General features: G+C 49.0%; 1 protein-coding gene across 6 annotated transcripts in view; it reads left to right on the top strand.

The window, feature by feature from the left end:
* The first annotated feature begins 6 nt into the window (after positions 1 to 6).
* The window catches only part of NRP2 (neuropilin 2), an 89,016-nt gene continuing 66,260 nt past the window's right edge, over positions 7 to 22,762 (top strand). For all 6 annotated transcript variants that reach the window (XM_015635151.1, XM_015635149.1, XM_015635150.1 and 3 more), the window contains exons 1-2: positions 7 to 220; positions 11,898 to 12,075. In XM_015635151.1, coding sequence (XP_015490637.1) covers positions 148 to 220; positions 11,898 to 12,075 — 251 coding nt within the window. In that variant the 5' untranslated portion in view covers positions 7 to 147. The remainder of the gene's footprint in view (positions 221 to 11,897; positions 12,076 to 22,762) is intronic.

The following is a 22,762-nucleotide window of genomic DNA, read 5'->3' as shown; positions in this document are numbered from 1 at the left end:
GCCCCTCGCCGAGCCCCGCCGGAGCTGGTCGCGAGTGGGGCGCCCACACGGGGCGCGGCGCGCCCGGGGTAGGGAGGCGAAGCCCGGCCTCGCAGCCTCGGGTCTTGTCTTGTGGGTTTCGGGTTTTTTAATAATTTGTTCCGGAGGATGGATACGTTTCTTCTCGCCTGGGGATTTCTAGGGCTGTGCTTGCCCGGCTCTGGAGGCACGGCGGAGACAGGTAAGGCGCCCTCCGGGATGAGGGATGTCCCCGTCCGCCCAACTTTCGGGCTCCCGGGCGCGGTCCCGGTCTCACGCATAGATGCTTTGCGTGGGAATAAATTTAGGGAATGCATGAGCGATCGGCCTCGCCACGCAGCTTTCGCAGCACGGGTTTTGGAGGGGCTCGTGCGTGCGGCGGGGCGGGGATGGCGCACCCCGGCAAGGAGCGCAGCGGCCGCAGCCGCGCGGCTCCCAGCGCCCGGCGTGAAGGGGCGAGGGGATGGAGCCGCGTTGGAAAGTTGCGTGCTGGTTTTTTTGGGGAGCTGCGGGGAATAGGGAGGGGAAGCGGTAGGGACCAGACTCTTGTCGGACACCCGCGTCCGAATGTCCGCGGCCCCGCGCCGGTTGTAACCTCGGGAAACTTTAGGTGAGAAATTAAAATAATCTGGCGGGAGCAGGCAGCCGGGGCCGTCCGTGCAGGGCTGGGAGCGGGCGAAGCTTAGCGGCGGCGGCGGCACCCTCAGGAAAGGCTGCCCGCGGTACGTGCGGGACCTGCCCGCACTTTGCAAACGCTGGGCTGTCCCGGGACAAGGAGGGCTCACGGCGACTATTGGGGCGCGAGTGTTTTTCTGTTCCTCGCTGCCGAGCAGCACCCAGGAGGGGCTGGGATGAAACCCGTCTTTGCGTTTGCTCGGCATGGGAACAGGAGTGGGGCAGGCTGAGGCTGGGCCCTGTGTTCCCCGGCCACTGGCTTTGAGTCTCGCTAGTGGGGGCGACAGGGTCCCGATCTGGAATAGTCTCTGGAGGAAAAGGGTATGCCGCCCAGTGCTCTCTCGGGGCTCCTCCTGCACTCAGGAGCTGCCTGGCAGGACGGGAGTGCCAAGCCAGCAGCTGCTGAGCTCTGGGTTTGCCTTCCCGTTAGCCGGGGCCTCGGGACATGGCTCAGGGCCCTGAGCTGCGGTCTGACCCGAGCAGCGTTAGATGATGGCAGAGTGCGTTCTGCCTTCTCCTGCCCCGGAGCTGTGTGGCCACCCAGCTTCCCCTTGAAAAAGGGAAGTGAGAGAATCTCTGCTGCCGGAGAAAATCCCTCTCCGTTGCAGTGCGAAGCACAGACATTGCCGATAAACATTGAGCTGCTGGTTGGCATCACCTCCTTCCTTATAGTAATAAAGGGTTATAAATCCCTTTATAAAGGATAAAAAAAAAATCCCATCTTTTGTTCAAGGAGAAAACAAATAGGTACTTGATGGGATGGAGAGAAAGGGCAGTGTCCTGGGAGACCCTTGCTGAGTGGAAGATGATGATCCCTGTCGCAGATGCAGTGCCTGATCTCCTGGAGTAGGTTTTGTGCCGTGGCAGATCGGGCTGTAACCTGAGGCTGGCCCCTGAGGGTGCACTGAGCCCGAGTGTCTGTGTCCATGCTCCTTTTACCCTGGAGCGAGTTCGGCATCAGGACTGTTAACTAGGAAGAGGTTTGTGAGCAAACCGCTCCTCTCAGGCCATTCAGGCGCTGTAAGCAGTGTTTATTTGAATGCGGGATTTTCCCGGCTAAGCAGAGCATCACATGGTGTTGGAACCAGCAAGGAAGTTGTCTCTCTGTGGCTGACACCAGCGGTGGTTTGCCGAGATGATGATGTGCGGCTGCAAATCCGGTCAAATGACTTTATTGCCAGCACAGCGAGCAAAGGTACGGGGTAATGCGATGCAAACCTCGATCAGGCTACACTCGGCTCCAGTAAATTAGCCAGCCTAGTAAGGGAAACATGCCAGAGGTAGATGGATTTATGTTTCAGTCTGGTGTATCTGAAAGCCTTCCCCCATTATGGAAGTCCCTCTTTAGGTTCCCTAAGGGAGGTTAGTAGAGAGGGGAGACGTTTTTAATAGACAATAATATGATAATCTACATGGAAAAAAACCTCATGCAGTATTTCTACAGTAAGAGATAAACAGTGCGGCTGCCAATTTGTATGTAGCCAAGCAAACCCTGAGATAACCATGGAGGAGAGTGGGTGGGAGACCCGTGAAGATAAATCTGAAGGTTGGATGGCTGTGTGTTTTTCATTTTCCCGTAAAAAGCAATGAGGTAAGAAAGTAACAGATTTGAGTGACCCAAGTACTGAGCCGTTCAGATGATGTTTATGCAGCTCTGAGCAAAGCTCACTCTGAAGCCTTCTGAACAGTTTACTTAAAAGCTATTATTTTTAGTAGTGACTTAGGAGATGTAGCAAGGTGGGGAGGGGGACCAAAACAAATTGCTGCCAAGCAAGTGCACGGCCACACACACACACACACACACACACACACACACACACACACACACACACACACACGAGCGCTGAGTGTAGTGCCTTACGCCCGTGTGCTGTTGTTAACTCAGCTCCTACTGGAAACAAAAGCTTTTTTAGACTAGGAATCAGATAGTTGTCACAGCATCACTGAAAGCCACTGATACAAGCTTGGTGGGGGGCTCTGACCCAGGTTAGGATGCTGCATTTTATTTTCCTAGTTTTACTGCTACAGAAAATTATGGTGTGAGGTGTCTGGAGTGACAGACATGCATATTGGTCCCAGAGGGCTCTATGGAGGCTCTTCCCATCTCCCTGCCTTGTCCCTTCTGTGCCCCTTCCCCCTGCCCCCATCCTCCTTACCAGTATCTTCTCTGTGTTTGGTACCTTCTGCATGGCTTTAGAAGGTTAAAAAGAAAAATCACCCCACTTTCCTGGGCTGGAGAAGGCCACACTTCCCGTCCCATCCCGGCAGGCGGGTGGGTTGGTTTCCTAGCAGAAAACCTCCAGTGCTGCCAGGCACCAGGACATGGTGGCCTTGTACTGCAGATAGCTTGAGAGGAGAAAGCATCCTTCATGGGGTTTAGGAAGCTGTCAGGTTCAGATAAGGCTGGGATCCTATCCTGTGGGACCCCCAGTTGTATTAATAAGGAAAAATTAATTTTTAAGCACTGGGATTGCTGCCAAATTATATGACCTCTGACAGACCAGCTGTGCTAGGAAAATAAATTGTCTACATCTGAGACCCATGATCCTATCTGAAATCGAAATAGAAAAAAAGTTGTCATTTAGCCACAGTGGTGAGGGCAGATTGCAGCAGCCTGAGAGCAAACTGGAAGCTGTTAAACTTGTTCTCCATTGTGTAGTGAAGTCACCACCACCGTGCCCCCGTGGGGTCTTGGGAATACAGTTGTCTAATCCGGGAAGTGTGGAGAGCTGATGTGCCTGCACACACCCAAGCTGGGGCTGATGGTGTCAGCACGGGGGTGGGGGCAGAAGTGGGGTGTGAACGTTTCCATCTCCATCCTCACTCTGTAACAGCCCTTTGACACATTTCTAATTATAATACAAGCACACAGACAAAGAGGTAGCTGGGCTATTTTCGAAATCCCTGTCTACACCCTGGTGGAAACCGCAATACTAGCAACAACATAAATCAGGGCTGTTGCTAACAGTGTTGCACACAGCTTAGCGCTACAGTAGCATGGGTTTAATCACACTCAGAATCAAAGGGTCAGCCTGCTCCGTGCCTGAGCCAGAGCGCAATCTCAGAAGGCCAGATCCTGAGCCAGGCTTGATGCCTGTGCAGTGAAAAGACACAAATACGGGCACGGAGGAGAGGTTTGTCAGCACGAGGTCAGCAGGCACAGGGCCAAACGCTCGAAATCACAACTTGGATCTGTAACCCTTTCTATGTGCAAGCGGGAGAACAGCTAGAGTAATGCTGGGAGGCTGGGGCTCCAGCTACAGCCTTGGTGAGGTGATCTCTTCCCGAGCAATTTGGGAAAAGGGGTACAAGCAACAGGTTGGCTTGCAAAATAGCCTGAAGTATAACTTGCAGGGGTGGATAGCTGTAAGGACTTTCCGTCTGACTGCTTCTTCCCCTCTCTTCATACTTGATGAATCAAAGAAAATGGGCTCCAAAGTACTGGACTCTATGTCTTTGAAACCTGCCCTCATTTCTCCCTGTGCATTTGAGACAAAGGCAAGACATCTGCCCAGCTGTTCTGGTGGGTCACCCGTAGCTGAGAAGTGCTGTCTGTGTAGGGCTTCAATGCTTGCCCTTTTCTATGCCCCTTCTAGGAAGATGGTGAAGCCCAAAGGATGCTGTCCTTTTATTCTGCTTACGTTTTATTGAAAGGCTCCTTTGAACCCCCTTTTTTTTAAAGGGATGCATGCAGAAAGAGGAAGGAGGAAAACCCCTTGTGCATGTCGACATATACACACACTTATAATCTCCCTGGTTCCTCCTCTCTCTTCACAAGCACACAGATCTCTCTCTACACCTTTTCTCTTACACACAGAGCCACACCAGTCATGGGGGAGTGCCTTGCTGCTGCCACACATGCACACTTCTGCATCCATCCCTTCCCTGAGCCATCCCTCACAAACCCAGAGCCCCTTGACAACTTTCACCCTCATGCACACCCTGAGCTTGCTGCTGCTTTCCTCTCTTTCTGTTTGACTGCTGAATATGTGCTCAGCAGGTAACAATGTGTTTAAGACACTCACCAGAATGTGCAATAACTTTGACAGCATGCTCAAATCCAGCTGCTGCTGAGCCTCACCAGTAGCACCAAAGGCTGAAGCCCCTACTGCTTGGCAGCATGCATGGGGGACCCGTGGTGGGGCTCTCTCTGAGTGGCTCAGGAGGGGCTGCTTCCCTCCCATCCCATCGCTGGGGCTCTCTGCTGCCAGGGCACTGCATTGTGCTCTGAGGCTCCAACAGGGCCCCTGGGAGGGAGGGCCAAGCCTGGGGAGTTGTGAGATTGAGAGGCTCTGCCAGCTGCTGTGGGAAGAGTAAACTGCCACTGCCTGATGGAGAAAACAGGATTCAGTTTCAGAATGGACCCTGACAGATGAGTTCAAAAGGTGTGAGGAAGCTGAGAGAGGGTGTGGGGGGAGATGAGAGATGAGATAAGCTTTTTTTTTTCCTTGCTGGAATTTTAGTAATAATAACACTAATTAGGATTTCAGAGGCATTGGACACCTTTCATCAAGCCTGAAGCTCTTTAGAGAGGAATCCTAGGGGAATCTTTTTTCCATGTGTACAACTAGAAATGTCTCTTGTCTCCATGGCCCTTGAACGAGTTTGTTATTGACAGCATTAATGGGGGTGGCTCAGCAAATTTTCACCATCATATTTTTTCCTCATAGCCTATTGGTAGGGTGGCAGGCTGCCTTGCAGGAGGATTCAAGCTTCCACAAATCTGTTTCCCTGCCTGCAGTACTGGGGAGTTTTACTCACAAACTGCCTGACCTGCAGCTTGAGGGTCTCCTAAAGCTTCCACCTATTCCTGGGAGATGGCAGTGTGTTTCCATTAGATTTCAAGCCCTTGGGAGCCCAACAGAGAGGCAGCATGATTTCTCAAAGTTCAAAATGCAGTTATCTGCCTCCCTTGCAAGTGTATGCACACACTTGTATGCTCTCTGGGACGATTCCTGGAGCAGCCAGGAGTCATAATTCCAGACCCACAGATTACATTTGCAGGCAAGCTGGGAGAATGGTGCATCCACATATCTATAGAAAGACTAACACTGTGAAGTTGGTTACCCTATTGGGATTGCATTTAGCCTCTAAGATGACAAATAATAAAGTTAGTAAATTGGGGATAAACAGGATATAAAATCTCATCAAAAATATAGGAGAAGGGTTGGACAGGATGGGCATTTAAAGGTCAAGGTTGTCACTGGCTCAAGTGGTACAAAGTGATGTCAGCCCCTGGAAGGTGGATATCCAGAACCCCAGGGGTAGAAATCAGCTGAACTCCAGTGATTTCAAAACAAATTTTCTGGATTTGCATGCAGGATTTGGCCCTCTCATTTTCCATGGTGAAGCTTGAGTAGGTCTCTATTTCAAGGTTTCTACTTAATTCTTTTGTGGATTAACATGGGGAAAAAAAGGTGCGGGTATCAGAAGTCTCCAAATCTCCTTCTATCTCTTCTTCCCTCCAACATTCCCTTCTTATTTAAAAATAATTTGAAACGATCACTTTTTGCAGAGGCTCACAGCTAAAATGTTCCATTTGCTGAGCTTTCCGGTGTTCCCCTTTCAGTGCTGTCCAGTGCTATAAAATGAATATATTGCATCCCTTCCCAGTTGCCTTAGGAAGCAGTCAAATGGCTGCATTCCTCAACTGATGGATTGGCGAGTTCCTTTCTTGCTTAAGCCCAGACAGTGTTTTATGAGCCTGTCTCATGACAGGCTTGAGACACTTTGAATTGAACAAAATCCTAGTTCAAATCACAAAAGCAGTCTTTAAATTCTACTTCCCTGTGTTTCTACTTTTAAATGAAATTTTAGTGAAACTGGTTAAAGTCCTCAATGAAATGTTTGGGGGACTCTCCGTAATTGTGTGAAATCTCAAGATGTTGATGTGGGTAGTGCTCCGGAATGAAATGTGCGTGTAAGAGCCTTGTATTGTTTGGGTGTGTTTGTCCATTAATTTGTTCAGGAAGCCTTTGAAGCTTTATCTTGCAATCCAAAGCAAACAGGCTTCTGCTAAAATGATCTATGCTACTGGGGATAAAACATCTAATCTTGTTAGCTTCCTCTGCACTATGTCTCTCTCCTTAGCCAATGGTTAAACTGTGTGATTTAAGTCCAAGGGTTCATATTTGTGTTCCTGCCTCCTGCAAAAGTTGTGCCGTGTGCTTTGGGCTGGGAGCCCCTGCCATGCCAGCTGTGTCCAGCCAGGGTCAGAGCTCAGGGAATGAGGCAGGATGAGCATTAATGGTAATGAATCCTTGGCAGAAGAGATCTGTTTGTCTCCTCCATACAAGGGTCTGGCAAAGTGCTTGGACACGCATGGACCTTGAAAAACTGTGATCTTTGAAGAGCTGTGTGACTAACAGAACTGAAACATGGGGTTCTTTGCACAAGGGCTCAAACCAAGTTCAGCAGCTCTGAGAGAAGTGGGTCATGTATGCCAGCACCTGTATTTTGCTGCGCCACCAGAGGGTTGGAAGGGCAAATCTCCTCTGCCCAGCACTGAATCCTGGGACATGGAAATCTTCTGAAGTGGTTGAATGAGAGTGTGAAGTTGGGCTGGAGGGCCTCATGCCAGGAAGAGAAGTGACAAGGCTAAGCAGTGCATCTGCCTGCTGTGGAACGCCCACATCTCTCTCCCTTGTTCCTTTGCTGTCCTCAAAGGCTGTTCTTTTCAAGCAGCAGAGACAGTGATGCTGCTGCTGCTTCTACGGCATCCACAACATCCTAATTTTTGTGTGCAGCCCTGAATGATATCCCAAAAGTAAACTGAGCTCAGCAGATCAAAACACATGGTAGTTTTTTGCCGGACAGTACAAGCTCTGAGAGGCTGTACTATGTATGTTTGTTGTGAAATGGGCCTCTCTGGTGATGATTATTTCTGTTACAGGCAGAGTTGGCTTTAGTTTCTGTGTGGAAGGTCCAACAATAACAGTGAGCCCTGCTCTCCTGGGGTGAGGGAAATCCAGAGGGGTTTAATCGGCAGGAAATTCAAGTAGGAGAATGCCCTGCTCCCGGCCTAAGGTTTCACCATGTGCCTGATGAGCTGCAGAGCTGAAAAACCCCAGGTGTGGGTGAAGGTTCCTTGGCTGTTATTTTTGGGTCCTCTGAGTGATGATTGCTTATTGGGGCCTGGGGGAGGCAGGAGGAGACTTTGTCAGCCTGGGTGTCTCCAGCAGGTCAGGGCAGAGAAAGAGGTGTCTGCCCCATGTAAAGGGTGAGGAGCTCAGCTGTTGATACTCATATCAATGGGAAACTTTGGAGCTGTGCACTGTACAATGCAGCGTTTGCAGGATTTTGCACCTCATGACCTTCTCCAAATCTTCTTTTCCCACCCCTGTGGCTTGGTTGTCATCCTCTGGTATAGTTCCCCTGTTGGAGTGGCCCTACATGGAGGAGGTTGCAGGGATAATTTATGTTATGGTGAGCCATAATGAAAAGGGGGGTCTGCAGATTTCCCAACTTGACCATAGTCTACTCCAGCGCTGCCATGGAGTATTGACCTCCCTAGCCTCCCTTGAGGAGCCCTGCTGCTCTCCTGTGGCCTTGTTGTTGGCACAGAACTCCACTGCCCCCCTACCGTGTGGACTGGCAGGGGCCCCAGCAGTTTGCTTTCAACGCCTGCATTTTGCTTACTGAGCAACGGGATGTCCCACGCACCTGGCAGACTTGGCTTGTACTTCAGAATTTAATTTTAATTTTATTAAGTGAATTCAGGGCTGGCAAAAGCTGCTGAAGCCCATTAGCTGTGGAACACATCTTGCTTCCAATGCATACAGACTGAGCAGTAGCCATGCCACTAACCTTCCCTTTTTTTTTCTTTTGCATGGATGAATTGCATCAGTTTGTAAGAATCCATTTACATAGAAGCTTAAGCCTCTACTGTATACATAGCAGGCCATATTTTATACAGAAAGACATTGGTTGGCATGACTGCTGAGTCAAACCCTTTGCCCATCAGTGAGCTTGGTGATAGATTTTTTGGTTTTCATTGCAGGTGTTCACCTGCTAGATACCTGTGAGCCAAAAGAGAAAAAGCCCAATGGAACAATTACAGAGATATTAAAGTAATTTTGCCTCTTCAGATAACTCTAAGGAGCCTCGAGTTCCTGGTGTGCTATTGCCCACCATGTGGGCAAGGCAGCACTACTGAAGTAGCTCCCTTCATTTCTGTGGACCTTCTTGGGCAGGAATGAATGAAGGGACAAAATGTGTTTCTCTGAGAGACACAGATAAGCTTTCCTGCAGGTGCGAGGCTTTCACTGCTCCAGGAAGATGGTGACATTTTCCTGGTGATATAACACCTGAGGGATGGGGCTGGTGCTCTTGTTTACTCAGGGGGTTCACCTGCTTGTCCTGTTTTGCCTGAGAGACCTCAGCTGCACAGAGCTGGGCTCCAGCCCCTCTCACTCTGGCTGTCCTCACTGGCACCAACAGTCTCATCTGGGCACCAAGCTGACCTGAAATTAGGCTCAAACCTACGGGTTTTCCTCAGCTCAGTCCCACTGAACTGCGATGGCCTTGCAGGGCAAGGGAGAAGTTTCAAGGTCAGGGTAGAACTGTGTTTCTGCTCCTGAGTTCATTTGTTTGGGAAGAGCTGGAGCAAGCTGGGGGCTGACACCTCTGCTGACATGGCAGTTCCCCTCCAACTGGTTGAGTTGCAAGGGCTCACAGGGTGTTCACGGTATCCAGCATGAGTAAGGGGCTAGCAGCTTCTGAGTGGTGGGTGATGTTGGTGGTATCAGCCTAGCGGGTAGCATGTGTGTGAAAGCTGGAGAGACGGGGAGGGAATCACGAGGTGTGGAAGGATTGACTGTATTTTCATTGTTTTGAGACTTTGCCCTTTCCAAGAAAAATAATCTGCAGCTTGAATATTTTTCTTTGCTGGAGGGGGTGGACATGTGTGCAAACGAGGTGTGAATTTTTATGAGAAGGTGTGAAAGTGCGTACATGAGTGAAGTGTGAATTACACGTCTATTTGTACATTGATGTCAACAAGTCCGTGAATTTCTTCTTTTCACGTGAATGTCTCTTTCTCTCCCTCCCTCCAAACCCACATAAACACATGTGTGGGCAAATATGCCTTCCTGAGAGAAGATATTTGTGCAGGAATGTAGGTTTGTAAATGTTTGTGTGTTGAGCAATCTCTCCTGTGGAACAAAACCAGATGTTTTTTGGTATTCTCAGCTCTTCATGGCAGTCCTGCATTTTTTCCCCTCGTATTTTTCAGGATACTTACAGGATTATTTTAAGAAAAAGGGAAGGCTGCAGATCTGCCTTTGGGTGTGTGCGAAGAAAGTTATTTTGAAGAATGAATGTGTTAGAGGGCATGAAAAACACGGGGGAAACTGAGTGTTTTTCACAGCAAAGGAAGCCTTGCTGGCCCATGAAGGGCCCTCCTGTTGCCCTTGTTTTTGCACAGAACACGTGCATTTTCTGCAGGCAGCGTGCAGGCAGCAGGTTGTTTATTCAAAGCGCTTTTTTCCCAGGAAGCATTACTGCTGAGGGGTTCTGCCTGACTCCTGCTGCTCGCCTTGGCCCTGGCAACAGGCAGTTTGAGCACAGGCTGGGGTGTCCCTGCTGAGAGCTGGTGGACTTGTGACAGCCTGGCAGGGGATGCCCCTGGGACCTGGCAAACCCTATGGCAAAGGAACAGAGCCAGATCCACAGCATGGGGCTGAGGCCACACAATTGGCACTGCTTTGCTTCTCCTGGGTGGTCCTGGGGCTTTGCAGTGAGTGCCGCTGCAGAGGGAGAGGAACATCCCTCAGGACCAAGGCAGCAGGAAACACTGGAACACACCTTTTGCTCATGGAGCTGCTGGGATGTGTGGTTACCCTCCTGTATCAAGGGTGATGCTTCTCTGTGCCTTGTCTTCCTCGAGAGTGTGGGATGTGCTGCAGCCCCAGTCTCAGGGTGTGCACATGTGGGCCTTGGGAAAACCCACTGGCACCCTCCTGCATGCCCAGGGTCCTCCAGTGTTATGGGGATAACCTGACAGTGGGGACATCCCATGAGGGTTTGCATCCCACACCGTACCCCATTCTTGTTTCAGGGAGAGGACTTCGCACAATGTTGGGACCAGGGTCACCCCGTATGCCTGCCACAGCCTGCCCTATGGAAGGACTTAGGGTTTTGTTGGGTTTTGCCCATTTTGGTGGGTTTTGGGTTTTGCTGGGTATGTAGAGGCAATGCTGTCTTCTGAGGGCAGCTGTTGCAGCCTGTGGGCCTGGGTGCTGATACAACGGGGTGGCAGGACACACAGTGGGGGCTCCATGGAGAAAGGACTTTGAGATTTGTAGTGCATTATCAAGTGACCCCATGATGCAGATTTTCCTCACAGCAAGTAATGCAATAATAAATTTGATTTGCAGCATTCATGAGATTAAATGTTTTTTTGATTATGAAATCACCCTCTAGGGCCTGTTCTAGCCCAAAGCTGAGAGAGCTTCCTCTGTTTACCATGCAGCCACTGCCAGCCATTTGTGGGCTAGTCCCACAAAACCACCACTGCTGATTATCTGTGTCTGCAGCTCCAGTGGATGGGTTAGCTCACAGGTCTGCTGAGATGAGTTTGCTGGGGCAGGCAGGCTGGGGAGGGGGAGAGCACAGCAAAACCAGAGGGGTTTTCATGGGGCTGCAGGCTGGGGCCAGGAGGGGCAGGTGCTGTCTTTAGCTCTGCCACACAGTGTGGGTGGGCCTGGGTTCACCAGCATCCCTGACGTGCCTCAGTTTCCTTCCCTGGAAACAGAACAGCTTTCTGCCCTCCTGCAGATGGATTGAATTTGTAGTGTCCAAGTTCTGGTGTCTCCTGAGACAGCTGTGGGAGAGTGACACAGAGCAGCTTGCAAAGGAGGCAAAAGAAGGGATAAAATGAGGCAGCTCCAGATGATCTGATATCAATCTGTCTCTTACTTTATGGCTCTGTAATTGCCTTGGCAAGAGCATTCATTTCTCTTTTCTGGTCTGTGTGAAATGTGGTATGTAAGTGTGGCAGGAGGTGGGAGAGGAGTATGTTTGTTCTGCAGAATAATTCTCCTTGCCCAGAGATTAATATCAATGTTGGAGTACCGAAGGGATGTCTATGGCCTGGAGAATGGTCTTTATCAGACCACCCCTATCAGTGGCCCAGGGAAACCTGCTGTGCACACCTGATGCCCAGAACGTGTTTCAATGCCTTGTTCACTTGTGTGTCTCTGCAGCTCAGCCATGCGGGGGTCGCCTGAACTCCAAGGATGCCGGGTACATCACCTCGCCAGGCTACCCCAACGACTACCCCTCCCACCAGAACTGTGAATGGGTCATCTACGCCCCTGAATCCAACCAGAAGATTATCCTCAACTTCAACCCTCACTTTGAAATCGAAAAACATGACTGCAAGTAAGAGCCTTCCTCATTCTCTCTAGTACATAGTTACCTCCTCTTCCTGCTTTTGCCTAGTGGTATGGGTCTCGTGTTCCCTTGCACTTGAAATTAAGCACCACCCTGAGCCCCCATAGTGCTGCATCTCCTTGCCTTTAAGGAGCAAGAGTTGCCTGTGAGGTTGTAAGATGCTGCTTTGGACACATGGGATGAGCCTACTCTGCAATGAACCTGTAGTTCTTGGTCTGACACCGCCTGTGAAAGCAAGACCAAACTGGCGGCTTTCAACCTGAGCTTGACTTTGGTTAAAAGGCCACTTGTTTTTCTGTGTCAAGGTAGCCTCCCTGTTCTTTCAAACCATGCTGGGAGAGCAGAGCAATTTCCTGGTGTGTAACTAGGCAGAGTCATGGCTGAGAGCCCTGTGGCTGCAGACACAGGTGTGGGCCATGTGAGGCTGGAGGTGTGGTGGTCTGAGCTGTTTGGGCTGGATCTGACTTCCCATAGTAGTTTTTCTGCTATGTTTGGTAAACTGGGGGGGAGGGTGGTTTTGTTTGGTTTTTTTCCCTTCTAAGAAAAGGCCCAGAAACTAGATGTCTGGGAAAAACAATTAACAACTAGTAAAGAATAATTAATGGCATCAAAGGGCACCATAAAAGGCTGAGTTAATAACATGGTCTCAGCAGACATATAAACCTGTGGACTTAATCTGGAATCCACAGCCAGCTACAAGGATGCCTGAGTGTGAAGGAGCTTGGGGTCTCCTAAAACAGGCCTGACACAGCAGTCCTGCTAGATACACTGGTCCTGTTGATTAAAAGGGGGTTGCATATGGAGAGGGAAATTCTGTTTGTAAAAAAGGACAAAGGAACAGGGGAAGCATTTATGGGGCTGCAGAATCAGTCCTGTGGAGAACAAAGAATTCAGCATGGGTTTGATGATGTACTGAAGGTTATGAAGTGCAGAGCTGGATCCTCAGCTATCATAAATCAGCATAGCTCCTCTAACTCTAATGAAGGTGTGCTGATTGATGTCATTGGGGATCTTGTCACCCCCTACAGATAAAGCCTGGGCTAATAAGGCTTTGAACACCATGAACTCTCCCTGAAGTCACTGTGTGTGCAAGGTGTTTAGCAGGATCAGGCCTGTGTATAAAGAAGCGAGAAGGTACAGAAAGGCTTAATGTGGGCATAGATGAACACAACAAGGACTTGCAGTAGATGGAGAAGTTGCTATCAGATTTTATTGGTGCTTGCATAGGCTGAACTGCACAGCCTCCTCATAGCTGATGCAGTTCTCCCAAATTCCCAGTAATAAAAGCTATATAGGCCCACGTTTGCAGTCTGAGGAGTATGCCATATGTGTTGGTCCGGACAGTGTTGTGTGCAGGGCAGGGATCAAACTGGGCAGGAGGGACTCCAGCTTCTGCCTCTTCAATGTGTCAGGCAAGTTGGTCAGAGAACTGGAAATCTCCATGGGCACCAGGCTCCACCCATAGGAAGACGTCAGTTTTAGCTCTGAGCATCTTGTGCAACTTTTGGTGTTTTACTGCCTGTGAGATAGAATTGTCTGGTCCCAAACTGCAGGTGATGTGTGCAGCAGGACTGCCTGAGCACTGGGGGTGTTGGTTACCCCTTTGCTGCTTTCTGCTTTACTGTGGCAATCTTCTGAGTGGCTGCTGTGTGGTCTCATTATTTCTTTTTGTGTGTAGGTGCACAAGGAAACCTTTATTAAAGTGAAATATGATTTATCCACTGTGCACTTGAGCTTCTGCTGGCCACAACTGTGAGCTGAGAGCCAAGCTGATTTAGGGTGCCTGCTCCCTCAAGCCAGCACTGAATAGGAGTGGATTTGAAAGAGCTTCATGGACAGTGCTTGATAGGAAGTGTAACAGAGCAATGGAAATAGTGCATGATAAACATGGCCTGAAAGAAATGGATAGGAGTGAGATTTTTTTAAGTGACTGACCAGAAGGAGGCAAATATGGATACTGTGTAAAGCTGGAGCATTAATACTTACATTACAATACATTAATAATAGGTGACTATCTGGTGATAAATCTCATCTGAGTATCAGAGGGGTTTTTATGAAGAAACCAAGACCTCATTGCAGCTGCAGGTGTGAACCTTAACAGGAACAGGGAATCAGCATCAAAGACACAGTCTCAGGGCAGAGCTCTCCTTTTGACATCTCATCATTAATAAAGAGCACATTCACATCAAGGTGACAAGCAGATGGACCCATGGAGCTCGATCTCTGGGCAGACAAGGTCCCTGCTCTGCTGCTGCTACCTGGCAGCTAATGGAGCAGCAGTGGGGCCAGTTTCCAGCTGCCAGAGGGAAACACCATAACCCCTTCCTCTGTTGCTTCTTTCAACATTTCATTTTACCTTATTAGGCCAAAGTTTCTCCCTCATAAAGCATAACATTTACATTCCTAAAACCCATTTGAAAGCCTACAAAAATGCCTCCAAAAGTCTTTTTAGTTTTACTCTGTTCCTTCTGGCCTTCCTTGTTATCTGCTTCAGATTTCCCTTTGGGACAGGAGGCATTTCCTCCTGTGTTTTGTACGGTGCCTGGCACCCTGGGGACCTCTGAAGAAAGGTCAGGGATTTCCCCATGGCCAGCAGCTGGCCGGAAGGGGCCTACGAACTTGGTGTTGCCTTGATGCCAGAGAAAGAGCTGGCTGCAGAGAACAGCTTTGGCAGCCTGGAGGGTGGAAACATCAGCCAGGGATGGATGCCCAAGGTGGCAGCCAGAGGTGGCTGATCAGTGCTGCTTGTTGCTATTGTTTTCTGGAGGCACATCTGGGCTTTTATTTTTCAGCTGTGTCCAGCTGCATTAAGAAGTAACTGCACTCTATCACCACCACCATGAAAGGAGTAATTTGGTGTAGTCAAAGCCCCAGAACATATCACTCTGAGTGCTGTAAATGTGCTCCGAGGAAGTGTCTTGCTTTGGCAGCGCGTTAGGTTAAGATAATTGGCCTCCTCCTGCTGTTGTGAGTGTTGTGCACCAGCAGGGATCCCTGTGGCAGGGAGGGTGGGCATGCTGTGACAGGGAGGGAGTATGGGGCTCTGGGCCATTGTTGGTGCTGTCCTGAAGCTGTGGGGCCACAGCAGTATTGACAGAGCCAAAAGAGAAGTTTGATGCTCTCATAAAAGATCTGCCGAAGTATTTGGAAATGATCATCCTAGTGCCTGGCTGTTTGTTCCCCTCTGTGCTGCCAGTGCAGCTGTAGCTCAGGTACTGCACCCCACGGCACTGGAATCTGTTCAATGAACAGGGAAGTGGCATCCAGTACAAAAGAGCAGGCTGCTGCTGTGGTGAAATGTTTCCACTCCTGTGTGGTATAGGGGTTGCTGGGCAGTCTTGTGTCTTGTGCATGCTGGGGTTTATTTGGAATCCCAGGAGTGACCTGAACCCTTTGCAATAGGTGGGCAACAGAGACAGCTGTCCCCTGGCTTTTGCAGTCATGTAGCTGAGCTGTCCACTGCTTAATTGCCATTTTGCTGTTCTGTCTGCACTGCTTGCTTGGAAAATCCAAGTCCAAAACCTCAGCTATGTGTGAGTCATTGCATTTATGACCAACTACCTTTTCCATTTGTCCCCCCTTCCTGCTACTGGTCTTCTCTTTCGACCACTAAAAGCTCCCTCCTGCATTTGGCTGCTGACTCTGCCCCCCCAGCCACACTCAGCTGATCCTACCAGAGGGTTATGCTGGGGGTCCACGTGCAGCAGAGGCACACTCCCTCCAGGCTGCAGTGGACATGCTCCTGCTTCCTCTGCCAGCAGACGACCTTCCAGCTGAGTTATAACATCTGCTCCAGAGGAGCAGTATTTTTAAAAAGCCTGACTGGTAGTCAGGCCATGTCCAGTGGATTTTTCTGCAGCCATTTCCAGCACAAGCTGGAGCTGGTTTGCGGTCGGTGGGATCCCTGCCTGGGAAGGAGTTGGGGGACCGCTGCCGTGGCTCGCAGCCCCCTCTGGTGGCACATGCCAAATGCTGGCAAAGGTTTCTGGAGACAGAGGCCAGGGACTCCCAAAATAGGCTGGAGATGACAAACTGGAAATGGGCTGCAGTCAGGCTCTTTCTTCTGGCTTTGGGTCCCACTGTCAAGCCCAGAAGATTTCAAGAAACAGGAACCAGGGCCACTATCATGAGGAAATTTATGCAGTGGTCAGTGTAACCTCCTAAATTCCATAATGGTGCCAGAGGAGTTGAATCAAACACAGCGTCCTGATGTGTGCTGGATACAGGGCAGGCATGGCAGGAGGAGACACGTCTGCTCCCAGCCTGAAGAGCAGAGGGAACCAAGATTAGGTCAGGGAGATAGCACGCTCCCAGCGCCCATCCCGCAGAGCACTGCTGGCCAGGGAACACCGGCAGCAACAGGCTGGTGTTCCCATGCCACAGCACAAAGGGTGACACATGTGGCTTGGACAGCCAGTGCAGTATGGCCATCTCCTGAGTGACCAAACAGCTGGGCACTGGAACAAAACAGCTCTGCATTCTTCCTAGAGAGCCACAGAGACACTGGCTCAAATTCCTTTGAGCTGAGGTGGCAAGGAGAGCTGCATCCAAACCCAGTACCCACAGCCAGCCAGGCAGCTGGGGGCTGCAGCATTCAGCCTGCCTCTCTTGCCATCTTCTTCAAACAAGAGCATAAAATTGTGAGAAGCCATCCTTCCATCAGTGAAGGTTAAGAGTAGACAAGGCAGCAATCATGGACAGCTAATTAGTAAATGCTTTGAAAAGTATGCATAATTAGCTTATTAGTAAACATTTTAGAAACAATGCAGTTCATCTTGTGATTGGCAAAATGCTTAGAAAAGAAATACATTTGGAGCACTAGAGAATGCCAGGAGTTGGAGGGGTTCTTTGCTAGGATGAGAGGGAAAGTGGCTCCATCTCCTGAGGCACTGGGGGAGTCAAGCTTTAACTTTGCAGTGAGAGGAAGTCAAAGATGAGATGTTAAGGAAGGCATTTGCTTGCTCATACGGTTGTGGCATGGGTAGCCAGAAGCAACATTTCTAACGTACAGGAAATAATTCAGTCTGGGTAACATGACACTGCAGCTCAACTTGTCTTCAACTGAGCTTCCACTGTTTTTTAACTCCATCCAGCATCCGCTGTATGGTTCATAATTCCCATCGAGCCCAGGTCATTTTCCGAAATGGAACATCAGTGAATGAGTTAGCTGTGGTGGTGAGACCAGCCACGTGAGTTAACAGCTCCAGGTTGTTCACATCCCTCCTTTCTGCCTCCCATCTCTGCTTGCTCTGTGCTGTGCTTGTCTATGCCCCTGGAGGGACAGGCCCAGTCCAGGCTCTGCAGAAGGTGGTGGCCCCAAATACACTCTCAGGGGGTCTCCTATGACCCGCCAGCTCACTAACATCCGGTGCATAGGAGTCAGATCTCATTTTGCACCTTGTTTCCTGTTGGCACGATGACAAATTGAGGGCCAGCTGGTGACACTGGGAACAATAGGATTAGAGACAGAGACCTCTCCCCCTCCTTCCTGCTGTTGAGGAGGAACTGCTAGTGGTGGTGATGTAGTCACTTCTTAGTCAGCCTCTCTGTCCAGCGAGGGAAGGAACACGACCGCAAAGCAGCTGGAGAGGGAGCAGGCACAGGGCTGGCTGTGGTGACTCCTGATTAAGTGGGTTCAGAATTCAGCTGAAAGTGTCAGAAATATATGCCTTTTTTGAGCAAGCACTGTAAGCTACATTCCAGCTCTAAATCCCTCACATCTTTGCAGACCCTGCTCAGTGCAGATGCTGTAGGATAGGAGTGGAGCAATCCCACTGGAATGCCTGATAACCACAGTGTTGAGGTGCTCCTGCTTTCAGCAGAGCCTGAGGCCCTTGACTATCTTTGCAACAGTGCTTCAGCCCATGATGTGACATCAGATGACACCCATCTCAGAGCCTCACCCCAAACTGGTCTCAGGAGACAAAATAAATGTCTGTGGGACTATGAGTCTTAGTCATATTTTTTGTGTTGTCCAGTGGGCTTAGCAATGCTCTTCTACATCATGGGTTTGTTGTCTGGATGCAGGAGTTAGGTTTAGTGAATGAAAGGGGGGGGGTGGGGTGCTAGAATGATGATATAAACAATTATCCTATTTTTTTCCTAAGGACTAGATGCAAAGCCTAGTAAAAGAAATGCAAGGTTTTACCTTGATTTATATAGGAGCTAGTTTAGCCTTTTAATGAACAACTGTTTGCCTTAGCTACTTGTAGCCTTTTTAATGGATATAATCCCTATTGTCAGGGTGTAAGAGGGGACTGGCAGACTCCCCAGCAAATTTAATTTCTGGGAGTTGTGAGATTTGGGCTCTTCCCCTTCCCTGCTATTGATTTACTGTTCCTGCCTTGGTGAATCACTCAAAATTTCTGTGTTATAAAGAAAAGAATCTCTGGACATCTGCAGGCATAAAACACAATCTAGATAGCAACAATGCAAAGCACACTCCTTTCCAAAGGTTGCTGAGCAGCAGCATCACACAGGAGTAGGTCAGAGTACAGCAGAAGACGACCAGTTCATTCTCAGTCTTTTCTGGCTGGGTGAGAATTCTGCAATTAAATATGAATGCAAAATAAAAAGAACAGACTGCAAAGAGCAGACTGAAAACAGAAGAAATTTGTGGTTGCTTTTGGCCAGAACTCAGCATAGAACATATTTGAAAGAATTGGGGGAGGTTAGGTTTTAGTCTGAGGCAAGTTCTCTGTTTCCTTTAAATCGAGCGGCTGCACACCACCGTTGAATGGCAACGTAATAACATGTTGCAAACCACAGTCTGGTGATCCTGGAATTCCTTATAAGTTAATAGCAGTCATGGTCCACTAATCACAGCTAGGATGTTTTAAGCAACTGTCTTTGATATATCAGTTCAAGCACACCATTGAAAGCCTTCCTTATGCTGGCTTAGTGAGTAGATCAGTAGATCATGAGAAAGAGTGAATAACCTAGGGTTTTTCTGTTGGTTTCTCACCCCACCCCACTGCTAATCCCAAGGAATTCTTGAGATCTACATCCAGCCTTAATGAGCAGTCACAGTACGGTAGTACGGGGTGGTTTTAAAGTAACACTGGGTCAGACATGGAGATACTATTGTTTAATGAATTCCTAGAAGCAGAGCCTGAAGCAGCGGGGTCTGACAGCAGAAATCCTCTGCCAAAGACTTCGTTCTGCTACAAATGGCACAGAAACTAGGAGGGTGGCTGCTCGTGTTATGTGACTGCCCCCACCTTCTTGCAGCAGTACAGAAGAGACGGTGTGAGGAATCTCTAGAGGTGCAGTTCTGCTTTCCTGAGACAGGCAGTACTCATCCACTGGTGGTGGGAGAGCCCCTGTTCTCAGCCCTGTGCCTGCCAAGGCCATGCTGCATGCAGGGTGTTTGCATGGGAAGTGCTCCACGTGTTAGAAACCTCCAGGGAAACCTCAGAGCTGGGGTTGTTGATGGATGTCCAACAAGGAGAAGTGCTCCCCCACCACTCCACCGGCAGCACGAGAGTTTGAGGCATGTGCTCAGCTTCCTTCCTCTTCTGTGAGTGTTGGTATGAGGTTTCATTTACATTGTTATTTTGCAGCGAGAAGGAAGGCGTAATGATTGTCTCTTCAGTAATACCGATGTTTGGCTGTTAATCATGGGTGGGAACAAGGTCTGGGATCTCCATCAGCAAAGGGGACTGACTCACCATTGATCTATGTTCACTGCATCTCACTGAAGTTTTTTAACCCATTTGATTTCTTAGTTTTTCTTTTGTGGAAACCCTCTGATTTTTCTGCCATTCAGGAGCAAAACATCTCTCTGTCTTTAAATATGGCATATGGGGATTTCTTCAGATGTCCAACAACTCAATTGAAGGAGACCTCAGGAGACCTCTCCCCTTCCCTGTCCCCCTTCTCAGCCTGTCTTTTCATCTGCAATCTGGAGATGTAAGGGCTGTAGTAATGGAGTGTCAGAGGAAGTAATTGATTCATCACACGCCGAGAGAGGAGTCTGTTGCCTTCAGTGTCAATGGAGCTGAACCACAGCCTGGAAGGGTGAGGGAGGCTTGTAAACACTCCATGGCTGAGCTGGCAGGACAAAGCAGACACAGTGCCACGGCTGAACGGGAGGGTGACACAAAGGGTTGCTTGAAAGAAAATCTTTCTGAACAAAGCAGTGGCAGGGTCTTTGCTTGTGGGAGAATCAGGGACAATCCCATCCCCCTGCTCCCAGAACACATTGAGGAGAAAAGGTACCTACCAGCTTCATGCAGCATCCCATTCCCTTGTCTCTGTCTCCCTCTTCTATCTTGGTGTGGCTGCCTCTCTGACCTGCTGTCCTGGGCTGGGCTGAGCTCACCTCGGGGGTACCAACCAGCCCCTGCCAGCAGCTAATTCCTCCCACACCCCTGGATAGTCACTGCTGTCCCAGAGAACCGTGTGGGAGTGCACAGCAAGGTGTGGCACGTGTGTGGCACAGAACTCGCCCTCCCTCAGGCATCGACTGTGCTCAGACTTGGCTTGGTTCAGGTGGCTATTGATCTGTGAGTGCTCATATTTTGAGGAGAGAAGGGGAGATGCTGTGCTATGCAGTAAGCAGGGAGGGATCAGGCAGGTTTGGTGCACTGTTTGCCCCAGAAACAGTTCTTACTACAAGCTGGCACAGCCAAACTGTGGGAATGCCCAAAAGTGGAGGCTGCAGGCCAGTCTTGGCAGCAAAGCTTTACTCACTTGTGCATCAGCTAATGCAGCATCTGGGCTGTGAACAGGCTGTGTCTGAGAAAATGTGGGGTCAGAAAGTCGTCCTATGGTGGGCCAGTCCCAGGGTGACCATCCATCATTAATGAGGGATGTAGACAGCCAGGAGGGTGAGGGTGGGCTGGTCAGGGCTCTGTTCTTACAACCTCCTTTATACAATTGGTGCTTAACGAGGTGTTTATTTCAGCTTCGTGCTGAAAAAAAGCCAGTGCAAATGAGAGATTGTGGAAAGCCCAGCTACCAAGCTCTGATCCCAATCTGATCCCAGTTTTTAGACTTTCCTTTTGCTTTTCACTGCGTGTTATGTCTAAGGCCATGACTGATACTGCACCAGCAAGGTGTGATGGGTCATCACTCACTCCTCTGGGAATAAGGCTGGCCCAGCAGGCCATGTGAGCATTCCCTAATCCTCACCAGCACCCTAGAGCTTGGATAGCCTGACCTAAGCTCATCTCCATCTATTGCCTGGGCTGTCAGGCACTGGATCCCATCAGAAAAGGGAAATCTGTTCCCCCACTGCAAAGAGATCAAAGTGAGCATTTGCCCTTGCCTTCTGCCTGCTCTGCTGCTTTTCGGCAGTAAATTTTCTTTTTGTGGTTGTTATGTTTTATTATATTTATTTTTTTTCTTTCTGTTAGTGATCAAGTGCCTGTGAGTGGTGACAGTAAAATGACATAGAAACCAAAGTCTAATTTTTTCCACAGATGGATTGTAGCAGAAGGAGAAAAGTGCAAATGCATTTTCTCAAGTGTCCTGCGTTTTGGGGTATGAAAGGGTTGTGAGTTGCTTCAGTTCCCTCAGAGCAGCAACAGAAGGCAGAATGCCATGGAAAAGAGGGCTTATTCTGATCATGCTTTATATATTTTATTCCTGATTTCACCATGATTCTCCCCCCACCAATGAACACCAAAGACATCTTGCAACAAAAGACCCCCATAGCTAAAAATAGAAGAGTGAGAAATTTATAGAGATGGTTTTAGAGACAGAAATAAAATTAAACAGGCATGTGTAACTCCTGAACAACAGCCTGCATAAAACCCCCGAAGTGCACATTAGCACATCTCTTTTCTTATATAGCGGTTGGTTTTCCAGACATGCCCCAGATGAGAGCACTTCTCCACTCCAGCGCGCCTTTCCGCAGCGATCTGGCAAACACAGCTTGAGGGAAGCAGCCTGGGGATGGATGAACGGCAGAGCCCTTGCTCTCCTGTCTCAGGGGAGGGCAGCAGCATGCTAGGAGCTGAAATTCCCTCCTGAAGCAGAACTTGCCTCAGGAGCACTTTGCAGTTATGTTTTATTCCTCCCTTTGCACGAAGTATTTTGGGTACCTTTTTCCCTCCCCCCACTCCCACATAAGTTAGCAGTAACTGCTGAAAGCCTTTCCCATCAACAGTGCTTGTAAGGGGGTGAAAACAACAATCCAGAGTAGAAATAGAAGCTCTTTATAGTTTCCAACTTTCGTCTTCAAGGCATTTTTGAAGAAGTTTTCAAATCTATTAGAGTTGTTCTTTCTCCTTCTCTATTTTTCTTTTCTTTTTTTCTCTTTCCTTTTTTTTTTTCTTTTTTGTTTTTTTTTTTCTTTCCCTTTACCTGTATAACTGGATTTTTTTCATTTCTCAGAAATTCTGGTCAGTTTTTTTGAGGAGATAAGAAAATAATCCAAAGCACAATAGAATGATTACAAACCCCCACAATACTGTGATTACACAAGATGTAATTGGAGACAACAAATTCAAAACTAACTTCCCAGAAATCCTAAGCAGTTTTGCCTGTGCCATCACCCCCCATTCCCCCCACATCAGCCTAGCTCTCCCTCTGCTGCCATTGGATTTTTGTCATTTTAGTCACTGAAATCCAGTGAAATCCCTTCAGGTTCAGAGCAATTATAGCACATTTCTCTCTGTTGTTGCCAGAGTCAGTTATTTCCATAAGGGCAAAACAAGGGCAAGCTCTG

Source organism: Parus major, chromosome 7 (assembly GCF_001522545.3).
Source record: "Parus major isolate Abel chromosome 7, Parus_major1.1, whole genome shotgun sequence".
Lineage (NCBI taxonomy): Eukaryota > Metazoa > Chordata > Aves > Passeriformes > Paridae > Parus > Parus major.
This window is presented reverse-complemented; position numbering and strand designations above follow the sequence as displayed.